This window comes from Brettanomyces nanus, chromosome 1, assembly GCF_011074865.1.
Source record: "Brettanomyces nanus chromosome 1, complete sequence".
Classification (NCBI taxonomy): domain Eukaryota; kingdom Fungi; phylum Ascomycota; class Pichiomycetes; order Pichiales; family Pichiaceae; genus Brettanomyces; species Brettanomyces nanus.
Genome location: NC_052374.1, coordinates 2022060 through 2040287, shown reverse-complemented (window position 1 = coordinate 2040287; position 18228 = coordinate 2022060). Strand labels below are relative to the sequence as shown.

The window sequence follows — 18228 nt, the reverse complement described above, 5'->3', positions numbered from 1 at the left end:
ATTCGAGCTCTCCGAGGATCTGAAAAATTTTCTATTGACGACTTCTTTGCTTTGGCTTGTACTTTTTGATTGACCAGAATAGAGTAGCACGATGTTTGGGAAGGTGGCAGGTGCAGTTTTTGTCACGGCCATAGCAACGGGACTAACTGTTGAGGCGGCACATATATTTTTTGAGAGTGTGAAGCCATTGACTCAGCAAGAGAAAAAGACTGACGAATATAGAGAGCCGGATTTCGACTATCCTGATGATATAATTAGAGAGCAACTTGCAAGAAACTATGCATTCTTTGGAGAAGATGGCATGAAACGGATTCGTGATTTGTTTGTGGTTGTATTGGGTGCTGGAGGAGTCGGGTCGAACTGTGTGTCTTCGTTAGCTAGATCTGGGGTGTCGAAGATTAGAGTGGTTGACTTCGATCAAGTATCATTATCTTCGTTGAATAGACATTCTGTAGCCACATTGAAAGATGTGGGAACATCAAAGGTGAAGTGTTTGCAGCGCAGAATTCTACAGATAGCTCCGTGGTGTGAAGTGGAAGCAATAGACGAAGTTTTCAAAGCGGAGCATGCCGATAGATTAGTCGCTAGAGGTCACCCAGACTATGTGATTGACTGCATAGATAATATAGAGACCAAAGTGGATCTATTGGGGTACTGCTATAAAAAGGGATTTACCACCATCTCTTCAATGGGTGCTTCATGTAAGAGCGATGCCACTCAAGTTAATGTTAGCGATATATCCACTACGGCCGAGGATCCTTTGGCCAAAGCTGTGCGGCGGAGATTGAGAAGAAGAGGCGTTAATAGCGGGATCACCTGCGTCTTTTCTGCGGAGAAGCCTGACCCTAGAAAGGCCACGCTATTGCCTTTACCAGCTGAAGAGATCCAAAAAGGTGGCGTGGATGAATTAAGTGCCCTACAAAACTTCAGGATTCGGATACTTCCAGTATTGGGAACTATGCCTGGCATATTTGGTCTCGCCATTACTTCTCACATTCTCACCGAGGCTGGCGGATACCCCATTGAACCAATAGAAGGTAAGAACAGATACAAAGTGTACGACAACCTTCTTCAAAGCCTTAGCTCTCAGGAGGGTAGAATGGGCCGTGACCAAAGAATCCCCATCGCGATAGAGGATACGCAGTATTTGCTAGAAGAGGTGTTTCGAGGTAAATCACCAATATCGAACTATTCCACGCGGTTGGTGGTCTCAAGATGGCTACCAGATAAGCCAATATGCCTGACAAACCTTGTAATAATGACCAGGGATGAGCAGAGGGACCATGAAAAGAGAGTTTTGCTCGGAGGAGAGAAGGTAGAAGACGTTTACAGCGAAGAAGCAATTCAGAGAGTGAACAAGAGAATACAGGAAGAAATATGGTACGAGAAGTTCCGTTAGCGGTTGGTACGCGTGTATATATATATGTAGGAGTATTAACGTCTCTTTATTTATGAGCTTTCCCTTCTTCAGAAGAACCACCTTTGGCCCTTAGTTGGAGGCTTGCCGAATTTAGGATTAGAAGCGGTTGGGTCGTACTTGCCCTTCTCAATACTGGTCTTGAGAGTGGCTTTAACAGTGGAAGAGTTAATGTTCCCCATTTTGAACCCCATCTTCAGGAGCCTTTTCACCACGGCAGGCGTGACAGCAGCCGTGAGAGGAAGCCTAACAACGATCAAAAGTTTATGCAAAGCGTATGCAACTGCAAGTTCTGTCCAAAAAGTGGAACTTTTATCATCAGGCAATTTAGAAACAGACTGAGATGGTGCAGATTCAGATCTCCTATCACCACCATTATTTTTCCAACCAATCCACACTAGGAATTTATCCTGAAGATCTCGGATCTGATCTTCACCTGAAGAATGGACCAACAAGTAACAGAGAGGCAGATCGATAATTGCAATACCGACATAGACTCCGAGACCCACATAGCCGTATTTTTGGATCAACTTTTTGAGTCTTGTTGAAGAAGATTGTTTAGTCAAAGGGGGCTTAGCTGAGGAGATGAATCGAAGGCCCAAAGACCTACGGAAAGCCGCTTGATGAAGGGCAGAACCTTCTCTGAGGCCTGCAGAATAAATGGGACGAGCTAAGCAAGCAAGCATGATGATAAGGATCTCACTGCAGTTATTGAAGAGAAAGAACGGAGAAACAAATGACTTAAATCCGAGGCTATAGAAAATGAGAACCAACTTGATCGAAACTCGCGAATAGTTGAGTTCCTCCAGAATTGTATGATGCTTCTTCATTTGTTATATACACATATAAATATTACTGAGCGCCTACAATTTGGCAACAGGTTCTCTACCAACAGTACACTTAATCAAACCGTTTGGATGGGGAGATGGATAGAATAATTCGTTTTCATTCTTCAATCCCTTCCAAGAGAGGTCGAACAGAATGTAGTGCTTATTTGGTAAGGTATACGATGCATTGTAAACGTAAGAGTTAGTCTCCAAGATATCCGATGCCATGTTGAACATGGTAGCCTGAACCGAAGCAGAGTTCTCTAAGGCAAATCTGTCTAAAGTGATCTTCAGGGAAGACTCAAAAGTCTTGTCGAACAGACCGGTATCGGCGAGCTTCAAGATCTGATCAATGGACCCGATCTTACTGCTATCGTACTTATACTTCAAGTCAACATCGGTGGATAAAATTCTCTCCCAAGCAGGTTTCAAAGTGGTGTAGTCACAAACATTGTAGCCGTGGAACATAGAGCCAGACGATTTTAAAACCGTAAGACCCTTTACACCACCGCTTAGAAGGAAGGAGCCGTCTCTTTTTGCAAAAAGGTCACAAACTCTCACCTCATCTCCATTCTTAACGAAAGAGTGAGGTTGAAGTTGACCATTGACTTCATATTTACTCCATTTGACCTGTTCGATGTGGACAGTAACAGTTTCGATCCAGCCGTATTTCCCAATAAAGTGCTTGACTAAATGAGCAGCAAATCTTTCGATTGGGAACACTTCAGTCTGCTTGGCTTCAACTAAGATGGTGTTTTTAATGGTATCGGTAGGAATAATGACGGAATTGTCAGCCTTTGTGAAAGAGACATCAAAACCACCCGTGAAAAGAACTCTAACAGTGGCCTCCATAACTTGATGGATCTGAGGATTGGCTGGATCTCTCTTCACCTTTAAAAATTTCACGTTATTTTTTCCGTAAGTGGAATCCTGCAAATATGCCATATTGAATAGTAGATAGTTGGTAGTTTCAAGAATGATATCTGGGAAGAACGGTAGGGTAGGTTCAATCGCTACCATCGGAAAACTAGTGGAAATATACCCTATTTATACACCAAAGTAAAAAAAGAAAGAAATATAAAGATAACCTGCATGATTGGCGGTGCCAGTCGATTATCTCGTGCTCAATCCTTTCGCAAGTTCGGAAGACCGATATTATAAACCTCCTTCTCTCAATTTTGAGAAAATGCACAACTGCTTAACATCAAAATTTTCATTCCAGTCGACTGCAAACAAAATTGAACCTCCCCATCTGACCAATACAACCTCCTTCTGCAATCAAATTGGCAAGAATGAATCCTCGGGCATCACCGTGCTCATATTATTGTTTGCGAGATCGGCAACCCGAGTGTCCACCATTCTTCGCGCATCCCGATTAGGAATTTTGATAAGACCGATAAACATTTTTTGCGATAATCAGAACTGACATTGTTACTGCCCTTAATCATAAAACATAATTCGTTATTTATTTAGTTTACTTACTCCTTTGCTTCTAGGTAAATTCTGAGGTGGAATAATGCAGCACTTAATTGCTTGAAAATCATAAACTTGCAGTTTCTATCATAGAGAAAGTTCATGAGGAAAGATCCAAGCTTCAAAAGTCTGTGCGAGAGCTTGAATTGGACTAACTCACTAATAATCAACTCTTTATCTTTCATAACACATTCGGAACTTGGCACATGACTTTCCCTTACTACATTTGAGATAGTTAGGCTGAAAAACTCTTCTTCAAAATCCTGATATTCGTAGTTGACTTTCAAAAAATGTTCCAAACTTAAGTACACCTTCATGATTCGTAGGTAACTTTTGTACATTTGATCATCCAATTGTTTGTCTGACTCTGTTTCCAATATTTTACTCCCATCGTTAAACACCATTGACGACAACCCAAAATGCTGTAGCAAACTGAAACTAGATAATCCATTCTCTTTCATCCTCATCTTGAAGATGTTTTCAAAATTCGTCACATATTTGGAAAGAGCTAAAAATACGTCAAATAGGACCTGCATTTCAATAGACACTCTATGTGTCACGTTCAAATTCACCTTGGAAATGTCATCTCCTACACCGCAAAGGTCTGCCAATTGACTGATCTCGCTGTTCAACATATCCAGATCTTCCTCTCTCAGCGATCCTATCAACGACGAATCTTCTCTGAAAAAAAATAACTTAATTATTCCAATCGAGTCTCCAGACATTTGAATGAGCCCTTTCTTGAAATCGCTGTCCCTCATCTGAGATTCCGTGTAGTTTAAATTTTCATAGTAAACTTCATTAGCACGTAAGAAGTTCTTCAACCAAACACACTCCTTGACCTTCTCCAACTTCATCATACCGTTCAATCTTAAGCTCAAAAATCGGTTTAAAATCTTACTGTCATTGTACACCTCAGCTGTATCATTATACAACTTGAATGCTCTCAACATAGAATCCCAGGCTTGACTGATCAGGAAAAACTTCTCTCTGGAAACATTATGCAGTTCATCGGGTCCAGAAACCACAGGTGACAATGAAGGGGAGGAACCTTCGTCTTTCAACTCCAGGAAGTAGGCCAACTGGTGAAGTCCGTTCTGAAGACAAACCAACCCAAATTCAGAGATATGATTTTCAGACAGAAAATTGTGTCCACCGAGTAACCCTGTATTGGCGTCAAAGGTACTTAAATCAATATGCAAGAGTTCAACAAGGGCATCCTGATAATTCTGAGGACTAAAGTCAAAATTTTCTAGCAATTTCTTAAACTCTTCCACACTGGTGCACTTCCAAAGCATCGTGGCGCTGGGCAAGTCAACAAATAACTCCTCAGCTCTCAAAGACGGAGAGATATTGTACAAAGTGCATAACATACAAGAGATATGAAAAACTGTATGGATAGTCCTGACTGTAGACTCATATCGAATGAAGTTGTCAAAGTAGATTTGGGTCACATTCGGACAGTTTGAAAAGTCAAAACTAATCCTGTTCAAACCAGAACTCTTCACCAAGAAGGAGAGCGCATTTACCTGACGAATCACCACATTTAAACTAGTATCTTCGTCTGCAAAAAGGCCATAGATTACTGATAGAGTGAGAGATTGAATCAACCATAACGGGGAAGTAGAGCCATCTGTAGTTTTAGGAGTGTGAATGCCACTTTCATTTTTTTTTCTGCTCCCAGAAGATGCATCAGAACCCAGATCAGATTGCTTCTTGAGCTTCTTTCGCGTTTCGAGATAAACATGCGTGCACCTTCTGGAAGCCTCATACAAATTTGCTGCATCGGCTTTGCTGTTAGAGACCACAGCTCCCAAGGCAGCAACGAGAAGAGGCAAACAGACAAAGGAAACTCGAATATTGTAGATGAAGTTCTCGTCTTTAATGATATCTGACTCGACACTGCTTAGAGTGGTAACCATAAGTGAGTACTCGTTGAGTAATGATTGATGAATAAATGGAAGATGAATGAGGAACCTTGTCTTGAACTCCTCCACATAATGGTTTAGCTTATCATTTTTGGGAATCGTAGGTGAAACGACACCGAGAAAGGGGTACTGTGCCAATGACTGATAAATATAATTTCGAATAGTAGGACTAAAGAGATTCACTCTGGAGTACTTTTTGCAGGCATCATCACTCATGAAAAAGTCGTTAAATGCCAAGTCCTTGGATGAGAAACCCGTGTCCTTTTGAACATCATCTGGATTAATTTTGGAACTGGTGGATCGAAGGTTATCCAACAATGAGGGAGAAATTGTAGCGTTTGAAGAAAGAGATGAATCTCTAGGGAAAGCCTGATCTTCACCGTAAAAAGAATAACCTTGAGGAATATCGTAAGGCTTGGAGACATTCAAATCGGCAATGGTCTCCAAATAGTTGATATCCTGGTTAAACAAAGTTTGCTGCCAGCTTTTCACTTTCTCGACTCCGGGTTTTTGTGGTGTAGCAGTGGCAGTAGCAGTAGCAACAAAGGCAGTTGTTGAATCTGCAACTTTACTGGCTGAGGCAGCCATCTCATTTTCCGTCTCTTGTACAGACTCAAGTAGTGTGGAAGAAATAGATCTTAATCTTGATTGCAGTACAGACTTGGGCACAGACTTGGTTGCTGCATGAGTAAAAAGAGTTCCGAAATTTCTGGAGGGAACATCATAAAACGAGTAACCTAAATTGGGTGGACGGTCACCGGAAGACGAGGAATCATTCAAAGAAGAAATAGGATCCGGTGAAGCATTGCTCTGGGTATCGCCCGATGTCACGTGGTTAAGCCATTTTTCAGATTCTCCTTCCAGTCCGTAGTACTGAGGAGTAGAAAACTCGACAGAATCAACGGCATAAGGAACCTGATCAGCTACTGCATAGTTGTCACCGCCCATAGCAGAGAACGATGCCCTACGCCGATCATGAGTCGGAACAGTAATGAGAGTTGGAATATCGGAATTTGCAGGATTGGAGTTTGTAGGAAACTGAAAAGGATCGTGTAAGTGCATTTGCTGGGATGGTTCTTCTTTTCGTACATTTTGAATCCATGATGGAGCCGATGAACCAAGAGGATCATCGATGGAGGAAAAAAATGGGTTCAGAGCAGTGGAGGAATGAAGTACGGACTCAAAGTTTGCAGAGGTGGTAGCAGGATAATTGGCATTAGTAGCGGAATTTGCAAGTGCCGCTTTAGCGGGAGCCGAGGCCACCTTAGTCATAGGAATGGAACCAACTTTGGCAGACTTGACACCATTTTTGGGGTTCTTGGACCGGACAGACCGACGACGAAGCCTTGGAACAGCATTTGCAGCACCAGCGTGCAATTTCGTAGAGTGCCTCAGTAACAAGTCTCTTCGACTGAACTTACGTGAGCAGATACTGCAAGCAAAGGGCTTTTCTTTAGTATGGGAACGCTCATGTCTTTTCAAATGTTCCTGACGAGCAAAAGCCCTTGTGCAAACGCGACAGACGTACAAACGGGGCTTTCCCGAAGGAGTAGCACCTTTAACAGTGAATTCGTCTGGAACCACAGTACTTTTAGATGAGAGCTTGTGCGTTGCCACTTTAAGAGGTCCATTAGAGGCATTTGAGGCATTTGAGGCATTTGAGCCATGTGAGCCATTCGGAGCATTCAGGTCGCTTGGGTCACTTGGGTCACTTAGGTCGCTTGAATCGTCAGAATTGTTAAAGTAATTTGGGGCAGTTGAACCGGCCGAGCCGTTGACTCGACCCATCGCACCAAGAACGTCGCCCTTCGAATCGATGGAACCGAAAGTCGGAGGCATTTGCATGGTGAAAATATAGGGAGCAGAAACCATTTATTGAGAAAGAAAAAGGTGAGAGGAAAAAAGGAGAAATGAAACAAACAACTCAAATTTAGCCGCAGAACTACACGAGGTTATGATGAAAAGAATACTGATAATTTTGAAACAGTGACTTAGTCCACTGATGGGCAAGATGAAGGGATGGCTATGTGGGGGTGAAAAACAATAAAGTGTGAGATATCGGGAAAGCGCGGCTGCAGATTTCCAATAACCGGCAACGGGCTCCGAAAAGCAGGGAGCCAGCCGTGCCATAGATTTAACGGTAGTACACTAACATCACTAACAGTCACTCAGAGAGTTGAGGCAAAAAAACCGGAGAGAAAAAGAAAGGAACTAAAAAATCTAAAAACGCACACTATGACGACAGTTGTAGCGACTGTAGAGAGGTGTGACAGACGCACAGAGGAATGACTACAGATGGACCGAATGAGGTAGAGATCTTTAAATAATAGTGTCAAAATATGTGTATTCAAAAATAGCTAAAGAAGGAGAACATTATTCCTCGTCCACTGATTGGTTTGGCCTCATCAGGAAAGTGGAGAGCAATATTGTATGGTTGCGATTGCGGGGAAGCAAGTACAGCATCCAAGTTTGGCGAAAAACCGTTTCAGAGTCAGCGTTACGTCGATCGACGCGACTTCGAGGATCTTGAAAAAAGGAGAAAATCGAAGTGCTTTTCGATCTTGCTTCTCGATCTTGCTTCTCTAACTTGACATTAATTCATTTAGTAAACGATGCTTAGAGAAAGAAAAAAGGTAACGATCGGCAAAAAGACGCCGTCGAAGGATCACTTTGTTGCATCAAATGGCCTCAGATACAATAAAGAGGATCAACTGGACACCCGAAGAATAATTAAAACTAGTGTTGTCACACTATTGGCTGCTGTGCTTGTAGGATATCTTTTTCTCACCACATGTTATCTCATCTGGGACTCCGCGGTTGACTACTATTTTTTCTATGACGATTTCAGCGCACTCCAATTTACTATGGAGTCACTTCTCATATTCATTAAGGGGTCCTTAGCCTATTATTTGGTAGTGTTCCTTAATCGCAAGCTTCTTCTTCGATGTGATGATCAGGAGGAGTTAAAGAAATACGATTGAGGCTTTTCTTACCAGCACCGCTTTGAGAATTTGTGAAACAGATCCCCAACTCGTCCAAACAATCACATACAATACCAGTATCTAGATCTCTCATCCCCTTACTATGCAAATATTTCATCACGCCATCGATGCTAAGCGGCTTGTAGACGAGCACCTCATTGTAAAGCTGCTTGTTGTCCACAAGACAGTTTCGTATCCGCTTGAACAGGTTTTTGCGTACAATCTCCTTTTGCTTAAACACTCCTATCTGTCCGCTCTCCTCATCAACATGTACGATATCATCCTTTCCCTCCTTGAATCTCTTTAACGATCGTTTCAACAACTTTTCGTCCATCATACCGCATGTCATCTGTAGTAACGATAGCATACCCTTACGAGACTTCACAGGCTTGAGACCCCATTCGACTATCTGTGATCGCAGCTGCTTTGTGCTAAACTTTTCAAAAAATACACATTGACTGTGAAAACTGTCCAAATCGTTCTGAGAATCAGTTATTTCTTCCGATTCCACGGCACTAATGCGATCATTTAATATATCAGGAGCTGTCATAAGCACAACTTTATCACAGTTCGTACTATCTTCTTCTTTCTCTTCTTTCTCACTCTTTTGACTAGACGGAACCTGAACAGACCTCGATGAAGTATCCATATCATCTCTCTCACTGCTGAGACCTTCCTCTTTTTTCTCTACTGCCTTATACCCTAGACATATTAAATCATTACTGCCGTCTGATGATGTATCAGAAATCTCCTCCACCTTGTCAAGGTTATCAGGCAACTGATTAATGCTTTTCAACATGAATGAAGGAGTTGTTGAAGCCAAATCTTGCTGACCCAATTTCGGCGACGAAGAAAGCTCTATAGGATTGCTCTCCTCATCTCCGTTCATCTCCTTAGCCAAATCTTCAACGTTGTTGAAAGTCATTGGTGCATCGTTATCAGAGCAGCTGTCCAATATAGTGATAGGAGTATCTAGTTTCCTCTTAGAGTCAACCGACAACTGCCTATCGTCTACTCCTGTCTCTCTTATTATCTGAGATAACGTCATAACTAAGCTCTGCGAAAGTTCCTTATTTTCATCACCAAGAAAACTCCTCTCCTCGGCAGAACTGTAGTCATAAAGCATTTTGACATCCTCTTTAGTCATTATTTCAGGCCCCGTGGCCGACTGAAGCCAAAGCTGGCTATCACCAACACCACTGCCATGCTGTTCATCTTGCTCAGAAACGGTGTCTGACCTCTTACACTGACTCATCGTCTCTGCAGTCTCTTTTCTCAACTTTTTGGCTTTAGGAACACTTCTTGTTATCTGAGAAAGAACCTGGCTCCATTCCTCCTGTGTATATAATAATTCACTCATTGAATTCCTCGTATCAAGAGATCGCGCCCGATCTGCAACACGATCTCGAAGCTTCTGCCTTTGGCCAGATGCATCTGCTATACTCCCACTGTACTTCTTCGCCATCTTCGTGCTAATGCTACCTATCTTAGAAGGACGTTTCCTCTTACTGCCCACTTTCTTCTTAGTCACCTTTATTCGTGATTTGGTACTTTTGGGTATTATCTTTTTATTCATATCTTTCTTTTTATCCTTATCGAAATAAGTAAATTTCTTACCCAGTAGCTTAATCCTGGCCTTCTGTTGGTCCAGCCGATCCCACTCGTCTATAGCTGCTTGAGCCTGAGTGCCAAAGATAAACTGATTGGACTCGTTTTCCGATTCTTCCGACATAATCAAGATAGCTGCTGGCTTGAGTTAATAAGGAGAATGATCACTCTCTTTCCAGTCAGTCCTCCAGAAAATAGACACGCGAGAAGAACCAGATGGAAAAATGAAGAGATGGAGAAAAACGCGTGCGCTGAAAAGTTGAAGCAAGGCAGGGAAACGCGTCAACAGCAGATCAGTAGTGTCATTCTTTCATTCTTATGTTGACAGCACCACAAAGATGAAACAAGTAGAACTAGCATTCTTTTCCTCTAATAAAGTGTCGAAAAAGCACGAACTTGAAGATAATGACGCAAGAGATAAGAATACAAAAAAGATAAGAACTGAAGAAGATGATATTCATTTGGCTACACCACCGACTGAAATCAGTGATGGATCAGACATTGAAGTGGTTGAAGAAGTAGAGAGAGGGCATATTGATAGAACAGAAGTGGCGAGAATCAATAAAGTAACTGAATCGAAAAGGGAGAGTACGCCTCATAAGAACTCTATAGAAGAACGAGAACAACGGAAGATTAGAAAAGAAAAGGAAGCAGAAGAAAGGCGGTTAAAGAAAGAGAAAGAGACTGAAGAAAGAAGACTAAAGAAAGAGAAACTGGAGGAAAAGAGACAATTAAAGAAAGAGAAAATAGAGGAAGAAAGACGGTCCAAGAAGGTACAGAAGGAGAAGGAGAAACTGGAAAGACAAAAGAAGAGAGAAGAAAAGAAGGCTGAACAAGAAGTTATGAGAAAGCAGAAAGAGGAAGAAAGACAGAAGCAAATTGAAGAGAAGGAAAAAGAGAAAATACTGGCGGAAGAGCAAAGAAAAAAGCATTCTATAACGAACTTCTTCAAGTTGAAGTCAACGACTCATCAAGACGAGGAGTATGGCAACGAAGGGAAATATCTGCCCATAGATGAGATAAGGCAAGATAAAAGTGATTATGAATCATTTTTCCTTCCATTCTATGTGAGGCCTGAGACAAAGCTGGTAGATTTGAGACCTGAGAAGCGAGAGGTCGACGTGAATTCTGGCAGTTCATTTCAGTCATTTTTAAGAGGATTCAAACTTGATGAACCAGTTCACCAGTACTCTACAGCTCAGGCAGTGGTTCAGAAAATGAATCTAGGGATGATTAAAGAATCTGAGGACGAGTTCATGAAGGTCCCAAAGAAATTCCTGCAATTCTACGAAAATGTCAAGGCACCCTATTGTGGAACGTACTCTTTTACAATATACGATGTGAACGAGGATCTAGCGATAAATCCATTTGCAAAGATATCCACGACTAAAGATCTTAGTATTAATTATGACTACGATTCTGATTTGGAGAAGCCTGAGGATGACGAGGAGGAGGAAGGTGAAGATATTGACCTTGAAGCTGATGATGAGGATGATGAAGATGAAGACTCTTCAGACGAATTGTCAGGGGAATCATCTGATTTCGATGGGTTTGTTGAGAAAGAAGACGATAGTCAGGGTTCCAGTAATTCGAAGCGCAAGATTTTGGGACCTCTCAAACCGGAATCAAGATGGATACATGGTACAATTGGAGATGATGATGCTTTCGGCCAGTATTTCAATACGCTTGGGTTCGAGAGACTTAATTACACCATTCAATTTCCTATAGATCCGCTATGCGAGTATTGGAAAGTCGAAGCAGGTAGTGCGGCTACCCCCTTTTCGACGTCTTCTTCTTCGGCTACTGCTTCTACACTGCAAGCGAAGAAGAGAACAATTACCGATGATGCAGATTTGAAGAGGATGACCGAGTTCATTTTGCAGAATAGAGACTATACACTTAATACCCTCACGGAGTTGATGCAGAAGCAGGTTCTCAGCCAATACTCCCGTTCCATGGTGAAAAATAGTATACGACAGGCTGCAGCGTTCGATAAAAAGAAGAACGAATGGGTGCTAAACAATGTTGTCACCGATACCGGTGTTTAGGTGAATTCTTCGTTCTTACTGTTCATTCTATTAGTAGCAAATCAAATTGATGTTTACATGATATACAAAATATAAATAAAAAATGATATAAATAAACCCTTATCAACTGCAAAAGAGTTGAGACGAGTCTCAATCAATTGTCTCTGGAGGGGGACGCTTATGCGTCAAAGAATATATTTCACAGTAACGAGAGGCGGCCTTTAGGACACACGATTCAACTTTCTTAGTTCTCTCTCGAACCTCTCTTCCCACGTCCTTCTTGCCTAGGACTAGAGTGCCATGCTTATAGGCACCGATAATGTAGTTCAAAACATTTTTCAGGAAGATAACCTGAACATTTTCATCTGCTTCACTAATAGTAAGAGCCAAATAGTCATCGTAGTAAGGGAGAAGCTTGGACTCAAGATCAAAGACGGAATCTTCGTTGGGCCTCTCATAGCTGATATCCCAAAAGGCAATTTCGTTGGGATTGAGAACGTTGTTTCCATCATCACAGTATACAGAAGAATGATCATCAAACGACATGACATCTTTACCAAAGTCCATACTGTCTGAAAGTAGATCGACACGGAAAGAATGCTCCTGTTTTACCATAACCATTAGATGTGGACGGTAAAACATATGACCACAACCACAATCATTAATATGAGTCTTTACAAAACCCAGCCACATCTGCAATGGATAGTCAGAATCTAGAATACCATCACGTCTCAAAAGACGCTGAACAACATACCTCGGGATAGGAATAAGACTAGTGCCACCACGAATAGAGGTCAACTTATCACCACGGGGATTAGGAGCCTTTGCACCTTCCTGCTGTACAATGAAACACTCACCACTATCCAGGCTGCACTTGTAAACTCTTAGTGGATTGATGTCATACATGACGTACATGGAACCACGCATATTGGCTTCAGGCTTTGGATCTAAAGTATCAAAGAATGGAGTCCAATTCTTCTCGTACGTGCCGTCTCCCATGAGCGCCGTACGCAACTTAAGAGTGGGCTTTTTCATACCACGAGGAGTTCTTTCTAGTGGAAAAGTTAAGTACATGGCCCTACCACCATTGGCATCCTGGTTGAAGATAATGACAGGCTCAGGAATGCCAGAAACATCATTGTATACGATTCTTGGATCTTCAGGTCCTAACAAGAACTCACGACTTTCCTCGTCAAGGTCGATATCTAAAATACCTGGAAACTTGATAGACACAGAATCCAAGTCTTCCTCATTATGGGAACGAGTGTAGTTACCCATAGCTTCTTTGATATCATGCTCTGGAGCATCGACATATAAAAGACGACGACCCTTTATTTCATTCCAATCGGCATCAAAAATCTGCAGACGAATAAAAGACATTAGAGGATACTTCGCTGGAGCATAAAGAAGCCTGCTAGCCATTAGATGCACTTTCTCATCTGGAAGCCAAACGGAGGAGCCAGTAAATCTAAACCAGTCTGGATAAGAGGTGAAGTCGACTTCACTAAGGTCAGCATCTGGAGAAAAATCATTGTGTTTTCTAGAAAAAAGAGAACCGTAACCAGTTTTCCGAAGATACTCGTTAAGACCTTCAAGATCATCAGGTAATAAACGAGCCTTTGAATTCTCCATAATACGTTTAGAGTCGGAGGACTTGTAAAGCAAATCGGGGCAAAACTGATCTTTATAGTAGTTTTTTTTGGGGTCAAAGGGCATCATTCCCAGGAAACCCTGGACATCGATGGGTCTGTATTGGACATTTAATACAGTATTTGAAAGATACGGATTTTCCGGATCAGGAGGCACCGAAGTCGTCTGAGGAGTACCTTTACCATTGACATTGGCGTTGGTATCGGTATCGGTAGCAGTATCGGCATCTTTCATCTCTGCATCTGACCCTCTATGAGCCTGATACAACTTTTCGAGTAGACTTCTTGCTTCATCCTTGATATCCAAAGGGTGATAAACGGGTTCAAAACTGCGATTCAGCATCTGAGTCGCTGAAAGCACTAAAGCTATTATTACGAGGGCAGATATAATGATAGACTTGCGTATCCTAGGGCTTGGGTGAAGTAACCATGCCACCATAGTACCAGACTTGACCATAATCGGCGAATGATACCAAAAAGCAGAAAAGAACAAGTAGGGAAGAAAGAAACATAAAGCAGACGTTGGAAGCCATTGACTCAAGTTGAATGAAACCCTCCCCCCCCCCCCACCCAAAAAGGGGAGGGAGGGGCCGGAATTTGGGGCCTCAAGGAGATGAATGAAAAAAAGAAATTAAAGTAAGTTAGGAACAAGCTATTTAATTTCCAGTTTGGTCGAATGAAGATTCTCAATTTCGATTAGGCGGATCCTGGTCGACCGTTTGGGAGATGTTGTGGGAGCGACCTAATAAATAGATGCACCCTGCAATAACTGCGAGCAGCCAATCTGCAGATCCTCTGTCTGAGTAGCAAGTGAATTAGCAAGCGAAAAGAAAGAATAATAAAGGAACACAATATGCAAAGCTGCTGCTGCTGCAGTCACAGATCTTGACTATTGCCGCACTTGGAGACCGGCTCTGAAATGATGAGTTTCAGCCGAACAGTCGCGACTGTTACGTCTATTCAGGTGCCTTTCACTGACGCGTAAGAGTGAGTTACCACTTTGGCCAAGGTGCAGACGATGCATGTAATTATTGCCTAATTCGTGTAATTGAAAGTCAGGGAAAAAATTTTTATAACGTCTGCAGACGTGAAACCTTGAATTGGGATCTTGAAACCGACCTTCAAGATTTCCTGTTTTTCCCCTTTTCCTCATTTCGTGATCAGTAAAGTTCGATCAGCTCTGCATTATGTCCTCTCCCGTTCCATCATCCCCTCCAGATGATACTAACGATACAACCACCCCGAATGACACGTTATCGCAGACACAGAGACCGAACGCGGTTCCTTCGTCGCCACTTTTCATGCCCCCATCCAGTGATTCTGGTGCACCTCCGTCATCTCAAGTTGGTTCTGGAGAAGTTCTCAATCATCCGGAAGCAGGACCTTCCGCTCCGATCTCCAGCTCCCTTGGAGTGTCATCCCCACTTGCTCATGGTACTAGTGAATTGTTTGCGTCTAGCTCTTCTAGACCTGCAACTTCTGCAGATGAAGGTACAAGAAGACGTCATCAAAGTAGAGGAGATATTCATTCTTCAGATTTTTTTTCTTCTCCTATGAAACGCCGATTTTTCACTGAAAACAACTCCTCTCCAAGGAAAGGCGACCTTTCATCATCATCATTACCTTCTTCTGCTCCTCCTTCATCCTTACCAGGTTCTGACATTGGTAATTTAACATCCAACACTCTACAGCCTCATGTTTCATCTTCTGGTACTGCCACTTCGACATCGCATGCTCCAGATGAACCAGTTAGAGTTATCTGGGGTACCAACGTCTCTATTCAGGAATGTTCAGACAACTTCAGAACGTTCTTGATGTCTTTCAAGTTGAAATATAGGAAATTGATGGACAATCTAGTTGAAGCCCCTACTGAGGATGACAAACTTTACTATGTAGACATGCTCAACATGATGAAAGAAACCGGCTCTACAAACTTGAATCTTGATTGCAGAAACCTATTGGCTTATCCATCCACCAAAAAGCTCTACTATCAATTGATCAACTATCCTCAAGAGGTAGTTCCTATCATGGATCAGACAATCAAAGATTGTCTTGTTTCATTTGTTCTTGATGCTGCTCCTGCTGAAATGCCCGGTGCTTCTACAACTGCCAATAAAGATGCACTTGTCGATCAGATCGAGTCGAATGTCTACAAAGTTCGTCCCCATAACATCGAGAACCACAAGGGAATGAGAGAGTTGAATCCAGGTGATATCGATAAACTCGTTTCTGTCAAAGGACTTGTCATTAGAGCAACACCTATCATTCCTGATATGAAGGTTGCTTTTTTCAAATGTAACGTCTGTGATCATACTGTCGTTGTTGAAAATGATCGTGGCTTGATCCAGGAACCTACAAAGTGCCCGAGACCTATTTGTGGGGCTACCAACTCGATGCAATTGATTCATAACCGATCCTCGTTTGCCAACAAGCAGGTTATTAAGCTTCAGGAAACACCTGATTTGGTGCCCGATGGTCAGACACCCCATTCTGTCTCTCTTTGTGTCTACGACGAGCTCGTTGATACCTGTCGTGCCGGTGACCGTGTGGATGTTTGCGGTATCTTTAAGTCTTCTCCAGTGAAGGTCAATCCTCGTCAACGAGCTTTAAGAACCCTTTATAAGACTTATGTTGATGTCGTTCATATCAAGAAGACAGACGCTAGAAGATTGTCTCCTGATAATACCACATTGGAAAACGAGCTTAAGGAACAACAGGAAGTAAACGAAACAAGACAAATATCTGAAAAAGAGATAAAAAAGATTAAACAAGTATCCGAACGAGACGACCTTTACGAATTACTTGCTCGCTCCCTTGCCCCATCTATCTACGAAATGGATGATGTGAAAAAAGGAATATTGCTTCAACTATTTGGAGGTAACAACCGAGAGTCTGAAAAATTGGGACGTACCAGAGGTGATATCAATATTCTTCTCTGTGGTGATCCGTCTACTTCCAAGTCCCAATTACTCCAGTATGTGCATAAGATTGCGCCCCGTGGAATATATACTTCCGGTAAGGGTTCTTCTGCCGTTGGTTTAACTGCCTATATCACAAGAGATGTTGATACACATCAATTGGTTTTGGAAAGTGGTGCGTTGGTGCTCTCAGACGGTGGTGTGTGCTGTATTGACGAATTTGATAAAATGAGCGACTCTACAAGGTCCGTTTTGCACGAAGTTATGGAGCAACAGACTATTTCTATCGCTAAAGCTGGTATCATCACAACATTAAATGCCAGAGCTTCGATTCTTGCCTCTGCCAACCCTATTGACTCTAGATACAACCCAAATCTTCCTGTCACCAAGAACATCGATCTACCCCCAACTCTTCTATCAAGGTTTGATTTGGTCTACCTTATTTTGGATAAAGTGGATGAGAAGATCGACGGTCAATTGGCTCGTCACATTGCGGGAATGTATCTTGAAGATACTCTTGCTAGTGCCACTAAGAGCGAGTTGCTCAGCGCCGATTTCCTCACAGCATACATCCAGTATGCCAAAGAACAATATAAGCCTATTCTCAACGAGGAAGCCAAAAATGAACTTGTGAGATCTTATGTAGAGATGAGAAAGCTTGGTGAAGATGCGCGTAGTGCTGAAAAGAGAATAACTGCCACGACTAGACAACTCGAGAGCTTGATCCGTCTATCGGAGGCTCATTCCAAGATGCGTTTGTCTGAGACAGTGGAGCTTTCGGACGTTCAGGAAGCAGTCAGATTAATGAGATCTGCTCTTAAAGACTATGCTACTGATCCACTTACCGGTAGAATTGATATGGATCTTGTTCAAACAGGACAGACATCAGCCGATAGGAAGATGAAGGAGGATTTGACTCACCAAGTGGCTGAGATCATCAGTAGCGAGGGATCCATCAACTACAATACTCTACTAAACAAAATTAACGAGCAGAGCTCTTCTAACGTGGAAAACTACGATCTCGGAGAGTCAATCAAAAGACTTGAAGCAGACGGACAGGTCGTCACTTTTGGAAAGGGACACAGAAGGGAGATTCGTGCCAATCGGTCAGGACTAGTGTGAAAAGGTAAAAGAGAAAAAAAAGGGCGGTATATAATATGTAATGATCAAACTAGTTGACCTAGGTATGAAACTGTAGCTAGTCTTTACAGAAACAGGCCCGGCACGTGATCTGCATAAGTCGCGCCGCAAATAATTGGAACCGAGTTTGCCAGCTTTTGAGAATTTCTATGCCTCTGTATGGCCAATTGAGCTCGACTCACAGAAATAAGGAGAGACTGAAAATTTTTTTATAGAGGATAGGCGCACCTATATAGGATTACCGCAGGAGACATAAGCAC

The 18228-nt window shown here is 42.3% G+C and overlaps 8 protein-coding genes across 8 annotated transcripts; 3 read left to right on the top strand and 5 right to left on the bottom strand.

Moving 5' to 3' along the window:
- Positions 1-91: 91 nt before the first annotated feature.
- On the top strand, positions 92-1399 carry FOA43_000944 (uncharacterized protein; the record flags this gene model as incomplete). Its single annotated transcript, XM_038921269.1, has 1 exon — positions 92-1399. One exon carries the CDS (start codon positions 92-94, stop codon positions 1397-1399), a length of 1308 nt encoding a protein of 435 aa, XP_038777197.1.
- A 68-nt stretch (positions 1400-1467) lies between these two features.
- Positions 1468-2103, bottom strand: FOA43_000943 (uncharacterized protein; the record flags this gene model as incomplete). The annotated part of the gene is made up of 1 exon (XM_038921268.1): positions 1468-2103. The coding sequence occupies one exon, from the start codon at positions 2101-2103 to the stop codon at positions 1468-1470; it is 636 nt and encodes a 211-aa protein (XP_038777196.1).
- Positions 2104-2280: 177 nt separating this feature from the next.
- FOA43_000942 (uncharacterized protein) lies at positions 2281-3189 on the bottom strand (the record flags this gene model as incomplete). Its single annotated transcript, XM_038921267.1, has 1 exon — positions 2281-3189. The coding sequence occupies one exon, from the start codon at positions 3187-3189 to the stop codon at positions 2281-2283; it is 909 nt and encodes a 302-aa protein (XP_038777195.1).
- Positions 3190-3722: 533 nt separating this feature from the next.
- FOA43_000941 (uncharacterized protein) lies at positions 3723-7490 on the bottom strand (the record flags this gene model as incomplete). Its single annotated transcript, XM_038921266.1, has 1 exon — positions 3723-7490. One exon carries the CDS (start codon positions 7488-7490, stop codon positions 3723-3725), a length of 3768 nt encoding a protein of 1255 aa, XP_038777194.1.
- Positions 7491-8567: 1077 nt separating this feature from the next.
- FOA43_000940 (uncharacterized protein) lies at positions 8568-10358 on the bottom strand (the record flags this gene model as incomplete). The annotated part of the gene is made up of 1 exon (XM_038921265.1): positions 8568-10358. One exon carries the CDS (start codon positions 10356-10358, stop codon positions 8568-8570), a length of 1791 nt encoding a protein of 596 aa, XP_038777193.1.
- A 214-nt stretch (positions 10359-10572) lies between these two features.
- On the top strand, positions 10573-12282 carry FOA43_000939 (uncharacterized protein; the record flags this gene model as incomplete). The annotated part of the gene is made up of 1 exon (XM_038921264.1): positions 10573-12282. One exon carries the CDS (start codon positions 10573-10575, stop codon positions 12280-12282), a length of 1710 nt encoding a protein of 569 aa, XP_038777192.1.
- Positions 12283-12411: 129 nt separating this feature from the next.
- Positions 12412-14367, bottom strand: FOA43_000938 (uncharacterized protein; the record flags this gene model as incomplete). The annotated part of the gene is made up of 1 exon (XM_038921263.1): positions 12412-14367. One exon carries the CDS (start codon positions 14365-14367, stop codon positions 12412-12414), a length of 1956 nt encoding a protein of 651 aa, XP_038777191.1.
- A 730-nt stretch (positions 14368-15097) lies between these two features.
- On the top strand, positions 15098-17950 carry MCM4 (DNA replication licensing factor, mcm4 component; the record flags this gene model as incomplete). The annotated part of the gene is made up of 1 exon (XM_038921262.1): positions 15098-17950. One exon carries the CDS (start codon positions 15098-15100, stop codon positions 17948-17950), a length of 2853 nt encoding a protein of 950 aa, XP_038777190.1.
- Positions 17951-18228: the final 278 nt, after the last annotated feature.